The following is a 23067-nucleotide window of genomic DNA, read 5'->3' on the forward strand; positions in this document are numbered from 1 at the left end:
CATGTAAATGTAACTACTTTTATTGCATTTTTTTTTTTAAATACAAACAATAATGCCGCAATGAAGCAGTAAGGCATACACATTAAGGGCTCTTCTTAGCATGATGCAGAGCATGTTCATTCTCATTCAATCTGATTGTGTCCCTCAAACGCCATTGTTTAGATTTACATAAAATAACATAAAAATATAGGACAAAACACACATCACAACAAGAAAGACACTACATCAAATCAAATCAAATGTATTTATAAAGCCCTTCTTACATCAGCTAATATCTCAAAGTGCTGTACAGAAACCCAGCCTAAAACCTCAAACAGCAAGCAATGCAGGTGTAGAAGCACAGTGGCTAGGAAAAACTCCCTAGAAAGGCCAAAACCTAGGAAGAAACCTAGAGAGGAACCAGGCTATGAGGGGTGGCCAGTCCTCTTCTGGCTGTGCCAGGTGGAGATTATAACAGAGATTATATACATAGAGACATAAGACAACATAGCATGGCAGCAACACATGAAAACACAACATGGCAGCAACACATGAAAACACAACATGGCAGCAGCACAACATGGTACAAACATTATTGGGCACAGACAACAGCACAAAGGGCAAGAAGGTAGAGACGACAATACATCACGCGAAGCAGCCACAACTCAACCTTTCTTGTGGGAACCCCACTTTGAATCCAGTTTATAAACTGTGACATACATTTTTCATTTCACATTCAAATCACTCTTAGTTAGTAGTTTGTTTTACTGTCCAAAATGACAAGGAATCCAGTCAATAGTAAGAGAGAGAAGGTCCATTTGCCTTCAATTGAGAACAGTCAGAAGTGTCCATCATGTGCCAGAGCAACAGCAGAGCATCCTAAAATCATCCCTAAATCTGCCCCCTCCCTCCAGTCTAAGATGACGGCCTTCTCATGTTGCCTGCTTATTGAATGGATGATAATGCATGTAAACCCTTCCAATTTCCATTAATAAAATCATATGCCCATAGGTAATAACACATCTAAACAAAACATTGAAATAAACATTTGTTTAGTGTTGGAGAGGTAAAACAAACAGCTTGTGTAAAAATAAAACTATACTTTTAATGAGTTAAGTGAAAGTTATTGAATGTTTCTTGCATGTAACTGAAGCCTGCAGGTTAATGGCTCCACAAAAGGAAATGGCAGGTTTAGCCTGCTTGGACCCAGGAGCAGCTAGAGAGGGACATCAGAACAAGTCTAACTTCACCAGTACCACCATGGCTGAGGACACAGGGGGGAAGGTACCATGGTGCATGACCCTACTACATGAGAAGGTTCATCATGTTATACAGATTGGTGTGGCCCAGTCTGAAAACCTCCCTCTAGACACTTTAAATGGTCCCTAGTAGATCTAGAAGGATCTGATGGTTGTTAGCACTATGTTTGGCTCAGTGGGGTGGGCATCATATTGGAGGATGGTAGTGAAATTGTAATCCCCTAGTATTGTGATCCCTCTTTTTACAGGAGTTTTTTTTACATGTTCTATTTATAGCTGTAAATTAACCAATGATATCAAGCCACACCTGGCCATGATTACAGACACCTGTGTGTGTCCTTTGACACAATATAAACTGGTGACGCACAGTGTTTGTTATTATACCCTGATGAAGACAACGTTCTGTTGAAACGTTGGTTATTAGGTTATTAAAATATTGCATCTGAGCTCCTAGAGTGTGGGGGCTCTCCTTTGTTATTTCAAGTGTTCTACTCCGTTAGCCAGCACCTTGCCTGAACAGGTGTGCATTTCTTTCGCCTCCAGGCGAGGAAATCCCTCACCTGTCAGTTTGAAGAGGTGAAGAAAGACCAAGAGATCTGTGTGCTTCAGGAGGAGCTGACAGAACTGACCATTTCTCATTATGAGGATGTGGTCAGAGGTCAGGTAGGAAGTAGGAACTTCTCTGTACTGTATATTTCTGAGTTCTGTGAGAGTATTGTAGCTCATGTACTGATCAACAAGTTGTGACCTTTGTTCATTTAATAAGGTTTAATGGGTATACATACACACATACTGATTACCACTAACTTTAACATTGCCATCTATCCCTCTATCTCTGACACTAACTACAGTATAAAAGTGATCTAACTTTAACAGTGTCATCTATCCCTCTTCCTTTGAACCATAAAGGTTGACTAATATTTACAACAAGATTGATCTTGTTTAGGGACAATACAATTATCCTACCTAGACTATAGTAGCCTACAACACCACAATACAATGATCCTACCTAGACTATAGTAGCCTACAACACCATAATACAATTATCCTACCTAGACTCTAGTAGCCTATAACACCACAATGCAATGAGTAATTGCATTATTGTTTTCAAGTGAGTACAAGATTTTACTCTAGGCTGCAGTGAAAATGTCATCCCTTAAGATGGCGCCGGAGAAGAAGGCTGACGTTTTACGTGTCCCCAACCTATTGTGTTTTTTTGTTCGTTTCTTTGCGTTGTTTGTAACTTTTTTTAAAATTTATTTCATACATAATGTTGCAGCTACCGTCTCTTATGACCGAAAATAACTTCTAGACATCAGGACTGCGATTACTCTCCACGGACTGACAGAATCCTTTTTTTCCTTTCACTAGTCTGATGAGCCCAACGTGAATGATTTACTGCTCTCCCGGGAACGGGCCCAGATCCCCATGATTTGCGTGAAGAGAAGGTGGAGAAAAAGGGGCCGGAGGGCGGGGCTGCCTTCTGAGAATTCGTAGGCGAACGAATAAACCCCCACTTCCTTCCATTCTGCTTGCAAACATGCAATCTTTGGAAAATAAAATCGATGACCCACGCGGAAGATTAAACTACCAACGGGACATTGAAAACTGTATCTTATGCTTCACGGAGTCGTGGCTGAACAACGACACTATCAACATACAGCTGGCTGGTTATACGCTGTAACAGCAGGATAGAACAGCGGCGTCTTGTAAGACAAGGGGCGGTGGACTATGTATTTTTGAAAATAACAGCTGGTGCACGATAACAAAGGAAGTCTCGAGCTATTGCTCGCCTGAGGTAGAGTATTTCATCATAAGCTGGAGACCACACAATTTACCTAGAGAGTTTTCATCTGTATTTTTCGTAGATGTTTACATGTTACCACAGACTGAGGCTGGCACTAAGACCGCATTGAATGAGCTGTATTCCGCCATAAGCAAACAAGAAAACGCTCACCCAGAGGCGGCTCTCCTAGTAGCCGGGGACTTTAATGTAGGGAAACTTAAATCAGTTTTACCAATGTTAGATTCTGGGTTAAACATGATACATCAGAGACATGATACATCAGAAGTAATACTATAGTATCCGATGAGTAATATAGACTGGTTTTTACATCAGAAGTTAATGGTTATCTGTAGGAGCCAGATGGCTTTGGAATGTGCTGAGTAGAGGGGAGGCAATCACATGATTGCTATAGGTGATAGGGGTGGAGAGCTTTGGATGAGGCATCAAGGGGGTTCAGGTCAGGTCACCTTAAGGGAGAAGGAACAGTTATTACCCCATCAAATCGTCTTCCTGTCGAACCATAAAAGATGTAAGGGTTGGAGAGAAGGAGGAGTGTTGTTGGAAACATGTTTTGTCTAATGCAGCTGTATTGGTCCTCCGGGAAGAATTCAACTTGGTTAAGCTTTCATAGTTTCCGTTGAGTTTTTTACTCTGAGAATTAGAACCTAACACCAAAATTCTATCAGCATGTTAAATGTGCAACCAGAGGGAAAGAAATTCTGGACCACCATTACTCCACACACAGAGACGCATACAAAGCTGTCTCTCGCCCTCCATTTGGCAAATCTGATTCTAATTCCATCCTCCTAATTCCTGCTTACAAGCAAAAATTAAAGCAGGAAGCACCAGTGACTCGATCGATAAAAAAGTGGTCAGATGAAACAGAAGCTAAGCTACAGGACTGTTTTGCTAGCACAGACTGGAATATGTTCTGGGATTCCTCCGATGGCATTGAGGAGTACACCACATCAGTCATTGGCTTCATCAATAAGTGCATAGATGACGTCGTCCCCACAGTGACCGTACGTACATACCCCAACCAGAAGCCATGGATTATAGGCAACATCCACACTGAGCTAAAGGCTAGAGCTGCCGCATTCAAGGAGCGAGACTAACCTGGAAGCTTATAAGAAATCCTGCAATGCCCTCTGAACGAACCATCAAACAAGCAAAGGGTCAATACAGGACTAAGATCGAATTGTACTACACCAGCTCTGACATTCGTCGGATGTGGCAGGGCTTGCAAAACATTACAGACTACAAAGGAAAGCACAGCCGAGAGCTGCCCAGTGACACGAGCCTACCAGACAAGCTAAACTACTTATATGCTCGCTTCGAGGAAAATAACACCGAAACATGCATGAGAGCAACAGCTGTTCCGGAAGACTGTGTGATCACGCTCTCCGCAGCTGATGTGAGTAAGACCTTTAAACAGGTCAACATTCACAAGGCCGCAGGGCCAGACGGATTACCAGGACGTGTATTGCGAGCATGCGCTGACCAACTGGCAAGTGCCTTCACTGACATTTTCAACCTCTCCCTGTCCGAGTCTGTAATACCAACATGTTTTAAGCAGACCACCATAGTGCCAGTGCCCAAGAACACTAAGGTAACCTGCCTAAATGACTACCGACTCGTAGCACTCACATCTGTAGCCATGAAGTGCTTTGAAAGGCTGGTCATGGCTCACATCAACACCATTATCCCAGAAAGCCTAGACCCACTCCAATTTGCATACCACCCCAACAGATCCACAGATGATGCAATCTCTATTGCAATCCACACTGCCCATCTGGACAAAAGGAACACCTACGTGAGAATGCTATTCATTGACTACAGCTCAGCGTTCAACACCATAGTGCCATCAAAACTCATCAATAAACTAAGGATCCTGGGACTAAACACCTCCCTGTGCAACTGGAACCTGGACTTCCTGACGGTCCGCCACCAGGTGGTAAGGATAGGTAACAACACATCCCCCACGCTGATCCTCAACACAGGATCCCCTCAGGGGTGCGTGCTCAGTCCCCTCCTGTACTCCCTGTTCACTCATGGCTGCACGGCCAGGCACGACTCCAACACCATCATTAAGTTTGCAGATGACACAACAGTGGTAGGCCTGATCACCGACAACGACGAGACAGCCTATAGGGAGGAGGTCAGAGACCTGGCCGTGTGGTGCCAGGACAACAGCCTCTCCCTCAACGTGATCAAGACAAAGGAGATGATTGTGGACTACAGGAAAAAGAGGACCGAGCACGCCCCATTCTCATTGACAGGGCTGTAGTGGGGCAGGTTGAGAGCTTCAAGTTCCTTGGCGTCCACATCACCAACAAACTATCATGGTCCAAACATACCAAGACAGTCGTGAAGAGGGCACGACAAAACCTTTCCCCCTCAGGAGACTGAAAAGATTTGGCATGGGTCCCCAGATCCTCAAAAGGTTCTACATCTGCACCATCGAGAGCATCCTGACCGGTTGCATCACCGCCAGGTATGGCAACTGCTCGGCATCTGACCGTAAGGCGCTACAGAGGGTAGTGCGAGCGGCCCAGCACATCACTGGGGCCAAGCTTCCTGCCATCCAGGACCTATATAATAGGCGGTATCAGAGGAAAGCCCACAAAATTGTCACTTGTTGCATTCGGCGCATGTGACAAATAAAGTTTAATTTGATTTGCTTATGCTGTTCACGACAGACACGTTGTGTTCCGGGACTTTTCAGGGGGTGTATTAATTAAGGAAACAGTTTACAATTTAAGAACCAAACGGAAACAGAGAAAAACTAAAGTTTATATTCGACAAATTCAGCTAGGACCCGCCCCATTTAGTTTGTTTCTGTTAAGAAATGTTTTGCAACAGAATTGGCATAATGAATATGCCCCTGCAGGACCATAAAACAAAACAAATAAATGATTTAACCCTCAAACTACCTACATATTTTACATGGATTATACCGTTCCGGGGTCATTTTAACACCAGAATGAAATTATTGGAAAAAGCGACAATCAAAGCCAAATATGAATATATTACTTATCAAAACATCATTAAAATAAAATAACCAAGAAAGACTGTAATTTTAGCAAAATTAGGCTACAGCTAATTTAAATGTAAAACAAAAACACATTTTCCAAAATACAATCCACATCAGTACTAAAATGCTGGTTTACCATCATTTCATTCACTTTTCAAACCACAAGATCTAGTATATAGTAGATAATTTCATATGCAATGAACTACATTTCCATGAAAAATGGGAGAAAGGGGACAGATTTTCTGTTGTTGTTGATAATCTACATATATTTAAAATCAACTTCACAAATGACATCCTGAAGATGGTGTGAGACACCTGGTAGACTAAAGACACTCTTAACTAGCGGAGCCAAGATCCACAAATGTTAGACTTACTGGAGCCTTCCAAACTACCAGGAAAACCAAGCAGGTCTGATACACTTTAAAGCTCATTACATTACCCACGCTCACAGTCGAGTGCTGACTGGGGAAAATGGTGCTAAATCAGCATTTTAACAACTTTGTCCCAGTGCTCTTTTTTTTAATCAATTATGCATGGCAAACAAATTGGATTTGCAAGTCATAAACGTAGACTCTTTATACAACTTTTAACCCAATTCACATTTAATTTTTGTTGGTTGGTAGCTCAATTAAATATCAATTAGAACTGAAATTTCAGCTGACATCTCTGCCCAGTAATCAGTGTCGGGGAAAAGTACCCACTTTTCATACTTGAGTAAAAGTAATGATAACTTAGAAAATGACTCAAGTAAAAGTGAAAGACACCCAGTAAAATACTACTTGAGTAAAAGTCTAAAAGTATTTGGTATTAAGTGTACTTAAGTATCTAAAGTAAAAGTATAATTTCAAATTCCTTTTATTAAGCAAACCAGACAGAACAATTTTCCTGTTTTTATTTACGTATAGTCAGGAGCACACTCCAACACTCAGACATCATTTACAAACAAATAATTTGTGGTTTAGTGAGACTGCCAGATCAGAGACAGTAGGGATGACCAGGGATGTTCTCTGTTTAGTGAGTCCACCAGATCAGAGACAGTAGGGATGACCAGGGATGTTCTCTGTTTAGTGAGTCCGCCAGATCAGAGACAGTAGGGATGACCAGGGATGTTCTCTGTTTAGTGAGTCCGCCAGATCAGAGACAGTAGGGATGACCAGGGATGTTCTCTGTTTAGTGAGTCCACCAGATCAGAGACAGTAGGGATGACCAGGGATGTTCTCTTAATAAGTGTGTGAATTGGACCATTTTCCTGTCCTGCTAAGCATTCAAAATGTCACGAATACTTTTGGGTGTCAGGGAAAATGAGTCAAAAGTACATTTATTTAGGAATTTAGTGAGGCAAAAGTAAAAGTTGACAAATATAAATAGTAAAGTACAGATACCCCCAAAAACTACTTAAGTAGTATTTTAAAGTATTTTTACTTAAGTACTTTATACCACTGTCCATTTGATAAGGTTTGATGGGTATACAGCCATATACTGATTACCACAGCAGTACTCTACCTTTGACCCTAACTACAGTATAAAATTGATCGAACTATAACAGTACCCTCTATCCCTGACCCTAACTACAGTATAGAAGTACTATCCCTGACCATAACTACAGTATAGAAGTACTATCCCTGACCCTAACTACAGTATAGAAGTACTATCCCTGACCCTAACTACAGTATAGAAGTACTATCCCTGACCCTAACTACAGTATAGAAGTACTATCCCTGACCATAACTACAGTATAGAAGTACTATCCCTGACCATAACTACAGTATAGAAGTACTATCCCTGACCCTAACTACAGTATAGAAGTACTATCCCTGACCCTAACTACAGTATAGAAGTACTATCCCTGACCATAACTACAGTATAGAAGTACTATCCCTGACCATAACTACAGTATAGAAGTACTATCCCTGACCCTAACTACAGTATAGAAGTACTATCCCTGACCCTAACTACAGTATAGAAGTACTATCCCTGACCATAACTACAGTATAGAAGTACTATCCCTGACCATAACTACAGTATAGAAGTACTATCCCTGACCCTAACTACAGTATAGAAGTACTATCCCTGACCCTAACTACAGTATAGAAGTACTATCCCTGACCATAAGTGTTCTAACTTCAAAACGGCAATATGTCCCGCTGCCTTTGAACCATAAAGGTTGACTAAAATTGAAACTAAAACAAAATTAAAAAGAAACAAAAAAGTAAAAACTTAACTTCAAGTCACAAGACTCAAGCTTAAACGGATACCCGAACCAACACAGCACCACTCACATCTAGAACTAAACTGCTAAACTAAAATAGAACATCTCTGATTGAAAGACAACCTGCTGTAAAATGTATACTGAAACTGGCATGAATTAACGTAAAATTAAATAATAAATTAACCCATAGAGACAGAGGGGGCGCTGTTTCGCTCCCTCGGATGCTTTCTCCGGTTAGATCAGTGGTTCTTAACCTGGGTTCGATCGAACCCCAGGTGTTCGGTGAGTCAGTCTCAGGGGTTCGGCGGAGGTCAAGACACACACCCGAGTCATATGATTCGTGATGACACGCCCCACTTGGCCATCGTTGGCTGCAGGTGATCACGCAACATCGCTTGGCCTATCTGTGCTGCAGGGAATTTGGCACGCTCAGTAGTCGAATTGTGACTGTCGTGATGGTACGTCGTGTGATTTCTTTCTTAATATTTTAATCCCTTCATACTAACTATGTCGAGCAAAAAAAGAAAGTGGTCGGACGAATATGTACAATATGGATTCACATGTATAACGGAACGTGATGAGAGTCAGCGTCCTAACTGCATGATTTGCAATGCCAAGTTGAGCAATTCTAGTCTAGCACCGGCAAAACTAAGAGAACACTTCCTTAAGCTGCATGGAGATGGACAATACAAGAACACAACGCTCGCTGAATTCAAGGTGAAGAGAGCCATTTTTCCAATTAAGAAGGGTTCGGTGAATGCGCATATGAAACTGGTGGGGGTCAGTACCTCCAACAAGGTTAAGAACCACTGGGTTAGATACATTCAGCCTCTTGCGAATAGAAAGACAATTATGAACCACAGAGAAATGATAGAAATTATTTAATGTTGTCCTTTTTTTCTTGGTAAATTTTTTGGCATCTAGGAATACACACCATTGCAATTAAGTAACTCACTGTGTGTTACATTCCCCAACGAGAGTAACTAAGAAATGAACCGTGGACAACCAAAACCTGAAGTTTTAAAATGGGTTCTGAAAAGCAAACATGCTGGCCAAGCAAACTCGAGTAGGGTGTTAATACATACAGACCATAGATGCCCACTAGATTTGCCTGATAACAGACAAATTACAAGAAAATAACCCACACCAACTTAGGTTAGGGAGTGAAAATAAACATGGAGCAAACCAAACAGGGAGACACAAGATAAATGGTTTTGTTTAACAACTTAGAACTAAACATTGGTGTTGCTTTTCCAGCCTCTCTCATGCCAACCAGAGCACTGGGCCAGCCACTCTTAAATATCACCCCTGCCAGCAAAGGTGAAACTATCATCTGACTAACAAGACAACAGGTGCAACACATCCTGACCAATGAGAATGATTCCAATCAAGGCTGGCCACACCCAAACTGTCTAACCTCAAACGAAAATCAAGCAAAACCCCAATGCCTATAACACTGTGAATGTTTTAAATTAAAATTGTCAAAAAGTAACAAAAATTGCTTCTTAGCAGAGAACAATTTCTCAAGCAAGAATTTTGCTAGGACTGTCTGGGAGTGGTCTGAGTGGGGAGGGGAAACCTAGCTGTCATTGGCAGAGAATTTTGGAACCCTTTCTTATTGGTCTATTAACTAATTTACCACCTGGTGATGTCACCAGGCATGCCAAAACTACATCCCACCAAAACAGCTCTTACATTAAAAGGGCATTATCGTCATTTTCACAATTTCACATTATTATTTTGACATCATACATTACTAACGTCCTGTTATTGTAATGGTGAGAGGTTAGCTTATCTTGGGGCGTCTAACTTTCTCACTCATCATTATTCACGATTCATTCAGGATTATCCGTAATCATGGAAGAATCCCCATTAAAGGGGAATGGAAACACTTTAGGAAGTAAATCCAAGCAAAGAGATGTACTCAAACCACTAATACTAAACATGTTCATTGAACATAAAAACATCTCTATAGTTAGTATTTTAATCAGCGACAAGGTTAATTGTAGCTATTGCCATAGTAACAACTGACGCCAGTGCGTCACTGGCAGGAATCATTAATTGTCTGTGGTAATTGATTTTTTGCGTTGAGAGTGAATGGAAGAGAGTGAGGTTAGGTGCAGACAACGAAGATGGCAAAAACAATTCAAACATGAACTATATGGCGTCCTAAATCCTAGTGTTTCCATTCCCCTTTAATGTAAAGGTGTTTAGAAACATTTCATTCTTATATACAATAAAAGTGACTTCAAAATGACACAATACATGATTTACCATTCATTTCTACTGGGCACAAAATAATCTGAAACACAACCAAAACAAACAAGCTTGTTGTAGTCATTGTGTGCTATGAATAGGGGACCAAATACTTTACTGTATACTTTTTATACACATACAGCACCAGTTAAGTTTGGACACACCTACTCATTCCAGGGTTTTTCTTTATTTTTACTATTTTCTACATTGTAGAATAATAGTGAAGACATTAACACTTTGAAATAACACACATGGAATCATGTAGTAACCAAAAAGTACAAAATACATTTTATATTTGAGATTCTTCAAAGTAGCCACCCTTTGCCTTGATGGCAGCTTTGCACACTCTTGGCATTCACTGTATTCAACAGTCCACTCCAGATAAGTACACTTAATAGTCAAAATGCAGGTGCAAATGCATTGCAGTTCATAAGTACTGGATTAATGTAATCTCCTGCCTATACTGTATCTGCATGCTCCAGTTTTACAGCCTTCTGGGTATCTGCATGCATTCATGGCACTTCATCAGAGTTTAGTGGATGCTGACTGTCAATCAGTTACAACATTACCAGGCACATTCTCTGCTGTTTTCACTCTGGAAAACAAGAAGCAAATGTAACCGATGTGAAATGGCTAGTTAGTTAGCGGTGGTGCGCGCTAATAGCGTTTCAATCGGTGACGTCACTCGCTCTGAGACTTGAAGTAGGGTTTCCCCTTGCGTTGCAAGGGCCGCGGCTTTTGTGGCACGATGGGTAACGATGCTTTGTGGGGTGTCAGTTGTTGATGTGTGCAAGGGTCCCTGGTTCGAGCCCAGGTTGGGGCGAAGAGAGGGACGGAACCTACACTGTTACACAAACAAGTCAATCATTTAGTTAGTAATATTATAAAGTACCAGTATTTAAATATTCTTTCCATGACCAAAATTAAAACACAAAGCAGACCGAACTCTTTGGTCCTTTAAAAACCTCCTGTATGTAAAATATTGTCTGCTAAAGCTTGTAATATAAATTCATGTGACTGCATGGCAACATAATGATGTTTGTTTACAACATTAGGGCTGTTTTCCTAACAAAGTTAAATCAGCTTTGTGTTTTGTTTCCTTGTCACGATACTAACGAGCATCACAATACTGTTATAGTCCCATCCCTAGTATAAAGTCATCTGCATTACTCAGTTATTACTACGATAGTCTGAAATATTGAATCTAAATAGATAACGTACAGGGAGTTACTGGTGACTTGTAGAGGTCCCGTTTCTTGCACAGGAACCTATGATGTATTACACAAGTTAGGATCGCTATAGCAACTAAAACAGACTAAATGACAATAACATTGGATTCTTTATCCATACAATTAACAGAATTGTACACTCACTACAAATCATTTTTCAGGAAAAACAAACTTTGACAATGGATTTGATTTCATAACAATGTTATTAGAGGGTTTATATTAAAACTTCAAATTACTAGGATTTGGATTTCAAAACATTTTAAACAATAGAAAAGTGAAATAGAATAACTTACCTCACAGAATTCATGCAGCTCTGAAAGTTCAGTAAAAAGAGTCATATTAATAGAAGCAAAACAAACTAGTTAAGATGGTGAGGAAGGTATTAATGCAAATAAATAGACTGACCTTTCTTACGTTTAGCTGAAAACACAAGAGTAATCAGATTAGTAGGGTAAAGACAACTCACCATGAATTGCATGTGTATGTATTAGAGTAGCAAGTTACATGACAATTACATGCTTTTAAAGAAATGACTCATTTAAAAGAGAAATAAAGTTAGATAAACAAAGGACTAACCTCTTGCCAGGTAGAAACAAAACAGTACAGCTACTAATAATAATAATAATAATAATATTGGAGCTATTAGAGTGGTATGGCTCCTTGGTGGCACTTTGTTACAAATAACATCTTGTCTAGAATTTCCATCTTCAGTCTTCACGCGTCTCATTGCTGCACAACTGCAGAGTAAGAAACACATAAACACTTATTTAATTATGCAGGTCAACTACAGCATATTGTAATGTCAGGTTTTATATGGATTAATGGTAAATCCATTTCAATTCAATCACTTTTTGACAGCATCCCATTTGATTTAAGCAAGACTTTCCATACATATTTGCCTATAGAAGAAGTGGTTATAAAGTTACTTTTTGGATCTGAATGACAAAACATTCAGGAGATGAAGGTGCTCAAATTTGACCCATTTTGCAAAGCCCACCATACCATGAGACATCCATGGCTTCATCACTGGAAAAGATAAACGGTTGTGTTTAATCATTTCTTGAAAAGAAAGTTGTGATACCTTCCATGCCTCGTTTTTCCCCCCAAAATGAAATAGTTTATAGTTTGAAACCCCTGTTTGTAAGCTTTTAAATTATATCAATCTCAATCATTTATCTTTTCCAGTGATGAAGACATGGATGTCTCATGGTATGGTTGTAAGGATCGACGCTGGTAGAGATGAGAAGCAGGTACAGAGAGAACGGAGAGAACATTTAATTATCAACGGACATGGAACTGAACAGGACAGAACAGCGTCTGGACAAGAACACATAACGACATTAATGCAGACACAGGGAACAAACGGGGAAGCAGACAGTTATAGACGGGGAAATCAACAAAGGGAAAGAGTCCAGGTGGGTCCAATGAGCACTGCTGCGTGTAATGATAGTGACAGGTGTGCGTAATGGGGCGGCAGCGTAGCCTAGTGGTTAGAGCGTTGGACTAGTAACCGAAAGGTTGCAAGATCGAATCCCTGAGCTGACAAGGTACAAATCTGTCGTTCTGCCCCTGAACAAGGCAGTTAACCCACTGTTCCTAGGCCGTCATTGAAAATAAGAGTTTGTTCTTAACTTACTTGCCTAGTTAAATAAAAATAAGGGTAGCCTGGTGCCCTTGAGAACCAGAGCAGGTGTGACAATGGTGGGGTATGCAAAATAGGTCAACACCTTTTATCTCTTTAATATTTTGGCATTCAGGTCCAAAAAATAATTTTCTGAGCACTTCTACAATGGGCAAATATGTATGGAAGGTTTTGTTTAAAAGAGGTGCTGTCAAAAAGTGAATGAATTCAAATGGATTTACCATTAATCCAGCCTGTAATTATATTGTCAACCATTATCTGGTTGCCAGAACATAATTTATAGATGGCTATCAGAGCATTGATACTGTTTAGTGAAATATAATATCATCAATGTCACCATTACTTTTAAAGAAAAAAGAAACCTAAAGCAATTCAAGAAACTCTAGAACACAAACGATGACCTACTCAGTCCAAGCAGTGCAGTTCACACCATGTTGTGAGTAAAAGCCATGCTGACACTCCTCACATATGGTATCTGTTGTCTTTGTTCCTATAAAGTGAGAACAAACAATGTTCTGTTCAAAAGTAAACCATTGAGGTGATGGAGAAGTCAAAATCACCTGAGGTATGACTTCACTTCAAAAATAAACCATTGCAAAAAAACACTAAGCTATCTAGAGCCCATGTTATATTCATTTATCAGAATTATAATGTCCTGTACGATATTTATCCTCTACTTCATACTTACCAGGTGATTTAGTACTCTGTCCCGGTGAACAGTGTGTATGTTCTACTGCAAAGTTACACTCAGAGTTGGATGAGTAGCTTCTACAGTAGTATCCATCTAGAACGTCGCAGACTGTGTTACTTGTTGGTTTGCATTCTGTCTGAGTGAACATGCCCTGTCCTGGAAAATATCAGGGTTGATTAATTTCAGTCAGAGGACCACTTATGAGAAGGCACCTCATACCCTTTTCACACTATTGTGGTGACCTGAAACGTAAGACACTGGCTCAGATATTTTCTATTTTACTTTCCAGTTGGTGGATGCAGAACCAAGCCAGTGCCATACAAGTCAGCTCAGCAGTGAAAAGGGGATGATGTCTACTGCTAAAAGGAAAGATGGGAAGGTTTGGAAGAAATGTAAATGTACCTGGGTCACAGGGACTGCAGGGAAAGCACTTGGTTAGACCATTGGCCTCGTTCATGAAGGTCCCTCTGATACAGGGTATGCAAGATGTGCTGAACACCAATGTACAATTTCTGCGGACCACCAAGCCTAATCATAGAAAATACAATTTATTAAAACTTGAGACATTACATATTTTCTTTAAGTAGCCTAGTTTTGTTGTTTGGCTATTTGAAGAGAACTCACAGCCCACCTCTTCCAATGCACTATGGAAAAGTGTGCATCGAATTCTACTAGAAGAGTATAACATCCTGGCATTTAAACCATACTCGATTTTCAAAAATGAATCTCCTATAAAAACATGTTAAGTGCACTTTGTTGATTTCAGTAGGGTATCCCCATATTTAATTGATCAGATGTTGTCAAAGCCGAAATGAGTGACATCTGTCCATTTAAAGTATACTTGATTTTTTTAAATATCACATACTACAAAACGTTCCTTTTTCACATACTCAGACGGCGACTATTTAAGACGCAAGTATGGGTATTCGGACAGAACCAGTGTTTCATGGAACACAGTTCTCTGCATCATTACGTTTTTTCTGGCCCCCGTTGACATCCAAGGGGGTTGTTTTCATAGGACCTGATCTACTATCTTTTTCACTACATACTGGCATGGTTCTGGAGATACTAAATATAATGTCAAAATGTGGAAAAGTGACCCTTTAAACGGGAAAATGCCGAATAGCGAAGCTTCTGCCGTGGTGTTTGAATGTAGCCTAAGTAGTTTTTGTTCTCCTTAAAATGATCATGAGTATTGCATCCTGGTCTTTTTTAGTTTTCTACCCAAAGTGGATTTCTGTTTTTTCATTGAAAAGTGTTTCTTGTTCTCTTGGCCTTTGTCAGCGCTTTTAAACTAAATACTAAATCAACTTTTGATTTCTGAGTGTGTCAGCACCGGGGACTCGGGATGTGGCTGCATTATTGATGTCATGTTAATCAGGCCTTTTGATTTGAACGGATTGTTTTAGTTTTGTAATCTAGGCTACCTTTTGAATTATTTAAGTTATGGATCAAGCCATAGCGGTCATTCTGATCTCGTTCCCAAATATCAGTACTTTAGTTTATTATGTTGCTGTCCAGCGGTTCTGAATTTGCGATGCACCCGACTGTCCACGTTTTTCTGTGCAATACCTTTTGATTTGAACATTTGAAAAGTTTTGATGTGTGTACTAGGCTATTTAATTTATATATGTTACAGCACTTTGATTTCATTAATAAATATGTTGAAATGGAACCAAACTATCTGTTTCTGTCCTCTTTAAATAGGATAGATAGACTTTATTGGCTACGGTATAGGCTCAGTGTGATAGGCCTACTCAGGCTGGTTATAGGCAGACTATCACTACATTCTAGTCAGAGTTTAGAGAAATTAATGGAAGTGGAACGCAGTCAGGAGCCGCTACTGTGCTGTGGCATACTTTTTACTAAACGATACGTGCTAAATAGTATGTGACGATGAGTACATAGTATGCAGTTTAAGCATGTAGTACGCTAGTATGTGTCTTCGGACACAGACAATGCCTCCCATTTACTGCATAAGGCCTCCGAAAACACTGTAGTGTGTGAGATATTGTAGGCTACCTGTAGAAATGCCCCTTGTTTACTGGTAACGTGCATTTCAACAACATTGAAAAAGCTAATGCATAAATTAACATTACCTTTACCACACATTGGGCAGCACTGCCCATCAACCTTTTTGTATTCTGCTGGACCACAATCGCTTCCAAATACATGCATAAAATTCAAACCTGAAACAGACAAAAAAGATGCATAGGCTAAGGGCCAGTCTGTTTGTTCTCTCTTGACAACTCCTTAATTGCCATGCCCTTAACAATGACATTGGAGTTGAAAATAACACAGTCAGGAACTTGTAATTAAAACAAATTATAACTTTGTGTCTTCCTCCCCCTAAGTGGAAATCTACAAGATAGTGGCCGGATGCCAACGACTGTCAGACTGACTTAAAACAACATCCCTCTATGGACTTCGAGTCAGGGGAGTGGTTTTTAAAAAAATAAAATAAAAAATCCAAGCTCCACAAACCTTGACCGTAGCAGGATGCGCAATTAATTTCGGCTCCGAAATACTGTAACCACGTCGTCAGATGAGTACGCTAGACTAACCAAAGTAAGTCTGATTTAAAAAATAATAATAATCTAAATCCATAAAACGTTAATTTAATCATCATTGGGGATTTTATGTCCGTCATCAGATTGAAACTCAATGTGCGCATCACTTCCGCTGCTCCCCCAACCTTGATGTTTTTCTTCTCATTGTCTAGCTAATGTCGTAAAACAGATTGTTGTAGCTAACTATACATGCAGACTATTGTAAGGGTTAGTGCTACCAAATATACATTGTTACGTCAACTCGAGTTTGCGGATTCAATCTGAAATGTGATAGTTTGACTATTTGATATAGCAGGACGCCCATTTTTATCACAACTTTGTAAAACCTAAATGTAACTAGTTAGGTAAACCAGCTAACTTACCAATGAGGACATACTGTGCAGACGAAAGGCATATCATTTTCACTTGATAAAGAAAGACGTCAGAACGTTGTGACGATACAATAATACTGATACTAGCCAACAATTATATGTCACATATGCTTTTAAAACACTATTATTAGTCAAATATCTGTGCCTCTTGTTTAGCCGGTATAGCAAGCAGGTTGCGTTGACATATGTAACCGGATATGACGTTATTGGCCCATTCAAATTCTTAGAAAACGCATATATTGCCTTAAGTATAACTGAAAACCATTGAATTTAGTCTATTATAATAGGTCTGAAATATTAGGAGGTACATTATACAAATAAACTTAACTGGCCCACTCACATCCTTGCAGTTCACATTTTGCTTTAACACATGTTTACAATATAAGGTCATTGGAACACTTGAACATAACATTTTACTGCAGCTCCTCTATTAATCCCAAGAGGGGACAATGGATTTGCCACCATATTTACACAGAAAAAAACATACATCAGAGAGACTGAGCACTGATGGCTGGTGAAACAAACACAACCCATGACCAATGCAAAATCTGTATTACGTGAATAATCTGCTAAACACTGTATAATACAATATGTACAAAATGTGCATCAAAAGCAAAGGAACTATACAATCATGGACAGTAAGAAAAGTCATGAAGTGTGTATTATTAATTGGAGTCCCATTGTGATGCATCAGGGTCACACACAGCCCCCACTTTGCACCATTGCCTCTGTGGGGAATGTGATTATACAAATCCATGGTCACACAACAAATCCATTTTTCCCAAACCAGTGTCAAGGCCATGTTTTTCAAAGGTCCTTTGCACATGTAACAGGGTTATATTGGTGATTTCCCCTTGCTACTTTATTGTTAAGCCAACGGGTTTTTGGTTTTGGTTTGGTCTTGCCTTCACCTACTCAACATGGCATCTTATTGGCTGGTTTGCGGGGCTTGCTTACGAGGGAGGATGTTTCAGTAAGAATCGTCCCAGTGAACAAGCACCAAACCAGTGGTAAGTTGTTGGTTGCAAAGCACTGTACGTCAAAAGTGATTTTTTTATACTCCCAAGTGATGATTTAAATGTACAATTTTAAATTAATTTGTTTGTAAATGTTACTAGAACACCACACATACGATGCAGCGTTTTTTGGTGAATATTTGTTGTGCATTTTGTTGTAGAGAATTCCAGCTAATACTAGCTAGCAACTTACTGTGTCTGGTGGGGGGATTGTATATTTTGTACAGTGCGTGAGTGCAGAGTTGGATGGTGAGCCGTGCATTGCATGACGTGCAATTTTGTGCTGTTCCCTATCAGAATAAATCTCAATGACTGGTGTTACAAATTGGAGTTCGTGTCGATGATTGATTGTAGACAACGCAAGAAGAGTACTGTTACACATAGTTTGTATCAACAGAATCTACAGTACACCATCACCAGAAGAACAAGTTCCATGGGGATGTTGTGGGATCATCTGTAGATTTCCTCAGTTTAAGGACAATTGCTCCAAAATGCAATTGTCTCCTGCACCATCTTCCAAAGACCAGGTACAGTGTCTTACAAAACTCCTTTAGATCCAGTTACGCTCAAATGACTTGGACTGACCATTAAACTTACGGCCACCTGACCTTCCCCTGGACAGACCTGGCTCCTACTAGGGTATACATCTTCATCCCCAGTATTGGAAGGTTTTACAAACAAAAACATTTAATTGGGAATTGTATTTTAGGGTTTCAGGCCATGTATCAAGGTCATAGTTTCTGTCCACTACATCTCAGGCCAATGAACCTCAGACTGGATTGTTGTAAAGAATGTCCTAGGGGCATGGATCTGGTAAGGATAATATTAATAACATGCCAAGTTTACATGAAAAAGATGAAAAGTACTAAATCATACATATTCTGGCTGAAGTTCATGAGAACTCATGCATACCATTCTGTACATATGTTAACAAAAAATTTACCTGTTCTTGTTCCCAGAAACAGCGTTCGGTCCCTCAGTGTCTGATTCCTTCAAATTAAACCTCAACTCAATAAAACATAAAAAGTGGAACCCTCGAGTCAATAGAAATAACAGAACAATTTCTGTCATCTATCTCCTTGCCACAGTGAGTATGATATAAAATACAGGGGGGGTGCACATTAACATACCACTATAGGCATTTGTAGGCCTTTGTCTCTGTAGAAATCCAAGCATTAGCGTTGAGACAAAATAATCAATATCGTCATATGACCAGTAGGAAGTGATATTGTCAGAATTGACAAAAACGGGGTATTTCTCACTGTTCATCTAGGCCAGGGATGGCCAACAGGCGGCCCGCATGCTTTTTATTTATTTTTTAAACTCAGTCACTTACTGTTGTAAGTTAGAATAGTAGAACACACAAGATGCAATTTCAAAATTTGGTTGTGCATCAGCAGTTTCTCTCAGTTCCTCTTGTGTCAGTTCTCAAAACATTTTCAGATATCTAAGTTAGTTTAGCGACCAGCTATCTAAACTTATCATGGTCGAATTACCGGCCAGGGGAACCTCATTGAATTTGTTAGTCTCACTCAGATATCATATTAAAAACTGCAAACATTTCCCTCTGACCCATGGCAAAATGTGCAGAATTACAGCAAACTTGCTTTAAAACTGCAACATTTTCTCTAGGCCCTAAAACTAAAATGTCTCTCCGGTGTCAAGAGGAGGGCCACTAAAATATGTTGCTCACAATGTGTCTGTATGTGTGTGGCGGGGGTGTTGCCCATCCCTGATCTAGGCAATTAATTAAAATGTTTCCCTCCCACCAGGTTTAATTTGCTCACTTAAACAATAAATGTACAATTCCCCCAAAATAATCTCACGTGTTATAGGATCTTTGGTGTTTTCTTCTTCTTTTCATAATAGCTGCCATCGTCACGGCTGCTATCACAGCGAGTACCACCACCACACCAAATATTAATGTAGCTATAGGTGAGGTTTGTGGTCCACATTCAGAGTCGGACCAATGAGTTCCAGGTTTAATTTGCTGAAGCTTCAAGGTATCACATCTATAATAAGAGAAATAGACCACTGATAATCAAGAATTTGGTCATCCAACATTTAGTTTCACATTTCTATGTTAATATTGTAGTGTTTAGCTTATATTTTTGGGGAAACAACCATTATACATGAGCCACACTTACTGTGTGTATGTCTGACAGGATGTAAATGATCCATCTGAATAGGTATCACCAGTACAGTCAGAACACACAGTATCTGTAGATGTTGTTCCTGCACCAACACAGGGTGAAACTCATTAAGGATCCTGACTTGAGATGTGCTTAACTCACGATTGCATAAATCATGTACAGATGTCAATGGAAGATTTGCATGAAGACATACCTATGTAGCTGATGTATTGAGCAGGTTTAGAGCAGGTTTACAGCTGCTGTGTCTCTGGGCTGCTCTACAACCATCCTTAGTTGGGTGTAGACAGTAGAACCCCTCCAGTGTCCCACAGACAGTGTCTGATGAAGGTCTACATGACTGCTTTACCTTCAAACCAAAGCCTGGGTCACAGTTTGTACACGGTATGCATGCCGTAAGACCATTGGGTTCATCAAGGAAAGTGGAGTCGGTACAGGGGACACAGGAAGTACTTGTATATTCTGTACAGTGTCTATATACCTGGTTTCCTGTGGGATAAAGGTCAGTGTCATGGATTGATTGATATTGAAATGTATTTTCTTCATAATAATCCATATAGTATACAGAGCTGGTCCTTACCTGGAGAACACATAGGACAGCATTCATCACCTATACTGTACTCAGCTCTACCACATGCAATACAGGATCCAGTGCTTACAAGCATAAATATAATAGGTATCTGGAAGATAGTATTTTAAACAAATAAAATCCCAAATGAAAACCGATGCTGTGTATTCATAAAACCTACAGAAGTAGTTAACAAAATTATAACCCAAATATTCACATTTCAAATAAAATTATAGTAATTATGTGGGACCATTTTGTGGTGTGTTTATAGTCTGTCTTTAAAGGTGTGACACCATACTCTAGATAATCTAGGTCAGCGATTCCCTGACTCGGTCCTGGGGACCCCAAGGGGTGCACATTTTGGTTGTCGCCCTAGCACTACACAGCTGACTCAAATAATCAGAGTTTGCCCTAGCAATACATAGCTGACTAGAATTATTAAAGCTTGATGTTAATTATTTGAATCAGTTGTGTTGCGCTAGGGCAAAAAACTAAACTTGCACCTTGAGTTCCACGGGACCTAGTTTGGAAAACGCTGACCTATGTTATTTGCAAATTCAGTTAATAAATGTGAAAATGTGCTTCTTTCCACCAAGTTTTTTTTTTTTTTACAAGGTTTCAGTAAAATGGACAGAACTAGTAGGCTAATAACTGTGATTTATTTTTCATAGAGAATATTTACAGTGCATTCAGAAAGTATTTTAGACCCCTTGACTTTTTCCACATTTTGCTGTTACAGCCTTATTCTAAAATGTATTAAATTGTTTTTTTAACCATCAATCTACACACAATACCCCATATTGACAAAGCAAAAACTGGTTTTTAGAAACGTTTGCAAAATTATTACAAATTTAAAAAACAAAACATATTTACATAAGTATTCAGACCCTTTCCTTGGTACTTTGTTGAAGCAGCTTTGGCAGCGATTACAGCCTTGAGACTTCTTGTGTATGACGCTACAAATCAAATTTATTTATATAGCCCTTCTTACATCAGCTGATATATCAAAGTGCTGTACAGAAACCCAGCCTAAAACCCCAAACAGCAAGCAATGCAGGTGTAAAAGCACGGTGGCTAGCAAAAACTCCCTAGAAAGGCCAAAACCTAGGAAGAAACCTAGAGAGGAACCAGGCTATGAGGGGTGGACAGTCCTCTTCTGGCTGTGCTGGGTGGAGACTATAACAGAACATGGCCAAGATGTTCAAATGTTCATAAATGACCAGCATGGTCAAATAATAGTAATCACAGTGAACAGGTCAGGGTTCCATAGTCGCAGGCAGAACAGTTGAAACTGGAGCAGCAGCACGGCCAGGTGGACTGGGGACAACGAGGAGTCATCATGCCAGGTAGTCCTGAGGTATGGTCCTAGGGCTCAGGTCCTCCTCCGAGAGAGAGAGAAAGAAAGAAAGAAAGAAAGAGAGAATTACAGAGAGCATACTTAAATTCACACAGGACACCGGATAAGACAGGAGAAATACTCCAGATATAACAGACTGACCCTAGCCCCCTGACACAAACTACTGCAGCATAAATACTGGAGGCTGAGACAGGAGGGGTCAGGAGACACTGTGGCCCCATCCGACGATACCCCCGGACAGGGCCAAACAGGCAGGATATAACCCCACTCACTTTGCCAAAGCATAGCCCCCACACCACTAGAGGGATATCTACAACCACCAACTTACCATCCTGAGACAAGGCCGAGTATAGCCCACAAAGATCTCCGCCACGGCACAACCCAAGGGGAGGCGCCAACCCAGACAGGAAGACCACGTCAGTGACTCAACCCACTCAAGTGACGCACCCCTCCTAAGGACGGCATGGAAGAGCACCAGTAAGCCAGTGACTCAGGCCCTGTACTAGGGTTAGAGGCAGAGAATCCCAGTGGAGAGAGGGGAACCGGCCAGGCAGAGACAGCAAGGGCGGTTCGTTGCTCCAGTGCCTTTCCGTTCACCTTCACACTCCTGGGCCAGACTACACTCAATCATAGGACCTACTGAAGAGATGCGTCTTCAATAAAGACTTAAAGGTTGAGACTGAGTCTGCGTCTCTCACATGGGTAGGCAGACTATTCCGTAAAAATGGAGCTCTATAGGAGAAAGCCCTGCCTCCAGCTGTTTGCTTAGAAATTCTAGGGACAGTTAGGAGGCCTGCGTCTTGTGACCATAGCGTACGTGTAGGTATGTACGGCAGGACCAAATTGGAAAGATAGGTAGGAGCAAGCCCATGTCATACTTTGTAGGTTAGCAGTAAAACCTTGAAATCAGCCCTTGCCTTGACAGGAAGCCAGTGTAGGGAGGCTAGCAC

At 40.3% G+C, this 23067-nt stretch overlaps 1 protein-coding gene and 1 long non-coding RNA gene across 2 annotated transcripts; both read right to left on the reverse strand.

Moving 5' to 3' along the window:
- Positions 1-10788: 10788 nt before the first annotated feature.
- LOC115165385 (tumor necrosis factor receptor superfamily member 14-like) lies at positions 10789-17203 on the reverse strand. Its single transcript, XM_029718479.1, has 10 exons — positions 17018-17203; positions 16185-16274; positions 14488-14613; positions 14083-14241; positions 13800-13884; positions 12329-12489; positions 12158-12172; positions 12046-12065; positions 11745-11791; positions 10789-11118 (listed from the first exon to the last, which is right to left on the reverse strand). The coding sequence occupies exons 1-10, from the start codon at positions 17052-17054 to the stop codon at positions 11073-11075; spliced, it is 786 nt and encodes a 261-aa protein (XP_029574339.1). The 5' UTR covers positions 17055-17203; the 3' UTR covers positions 10789-11072.
- Positions 17204-19825: 2622 nt separating this feature from the next.
- On the reverse strand, positions 19826-20357 carry LOC115165395 (uncharacterized). Its single transcript, XR_003870151.1, has 2 exons — positions 20190-20357; positions 19826-20054 (listed from the first exon to the last, which is right to left on the reverse strand). It is a non-coding gene; the product is annotated as an uncharacterized LOC115165395 (long non-coding RNA).
- Positions 20358-23067: the final 2710 nt, after the last annotated feature.

This window comes from Salmo trutta, chromosome 28 (genome assembly GCF_901001165.1).
Source record: "Salmo trutta chromosome 28, fSalTru1.1, whole genome shotgun sequence".
In the NCBI taxonomy this organism is placed as follows: domain Eukaryota; kingdom Metazoa; phylum Chordata; class Actinopteri; order Salmoniformes; family Salmonidae; genus Salmo; species Salmo trutta.

What these genes read in the sequence shown, in the direction of transcription:
- LOC115165385 (XM_029718479.1), bottom strand. Translation starts at nt 17,054, where the DNA reads ATGATATGCCTTTCGTCTGCACAGTATGTCCTCATTG. An exon ending in CTGCCCAATGTGTGGTAAAG is followed by an intron (nt 14,614 to 16,184) that starts GTAATGTTAATT and finishes TTCTATGATTAG; the next exon opens with GCTTGGTGGTCCGCAGAAAT. An exon ending in AGCTGCATGAATTCTGTGAG is followed by an intron (nt 11,792 to 12,045) that starts GTAAGTTATTCT and finishes AATACATCATAG; the next exon opens with GTTCCTGTGCAAGAAACGGG.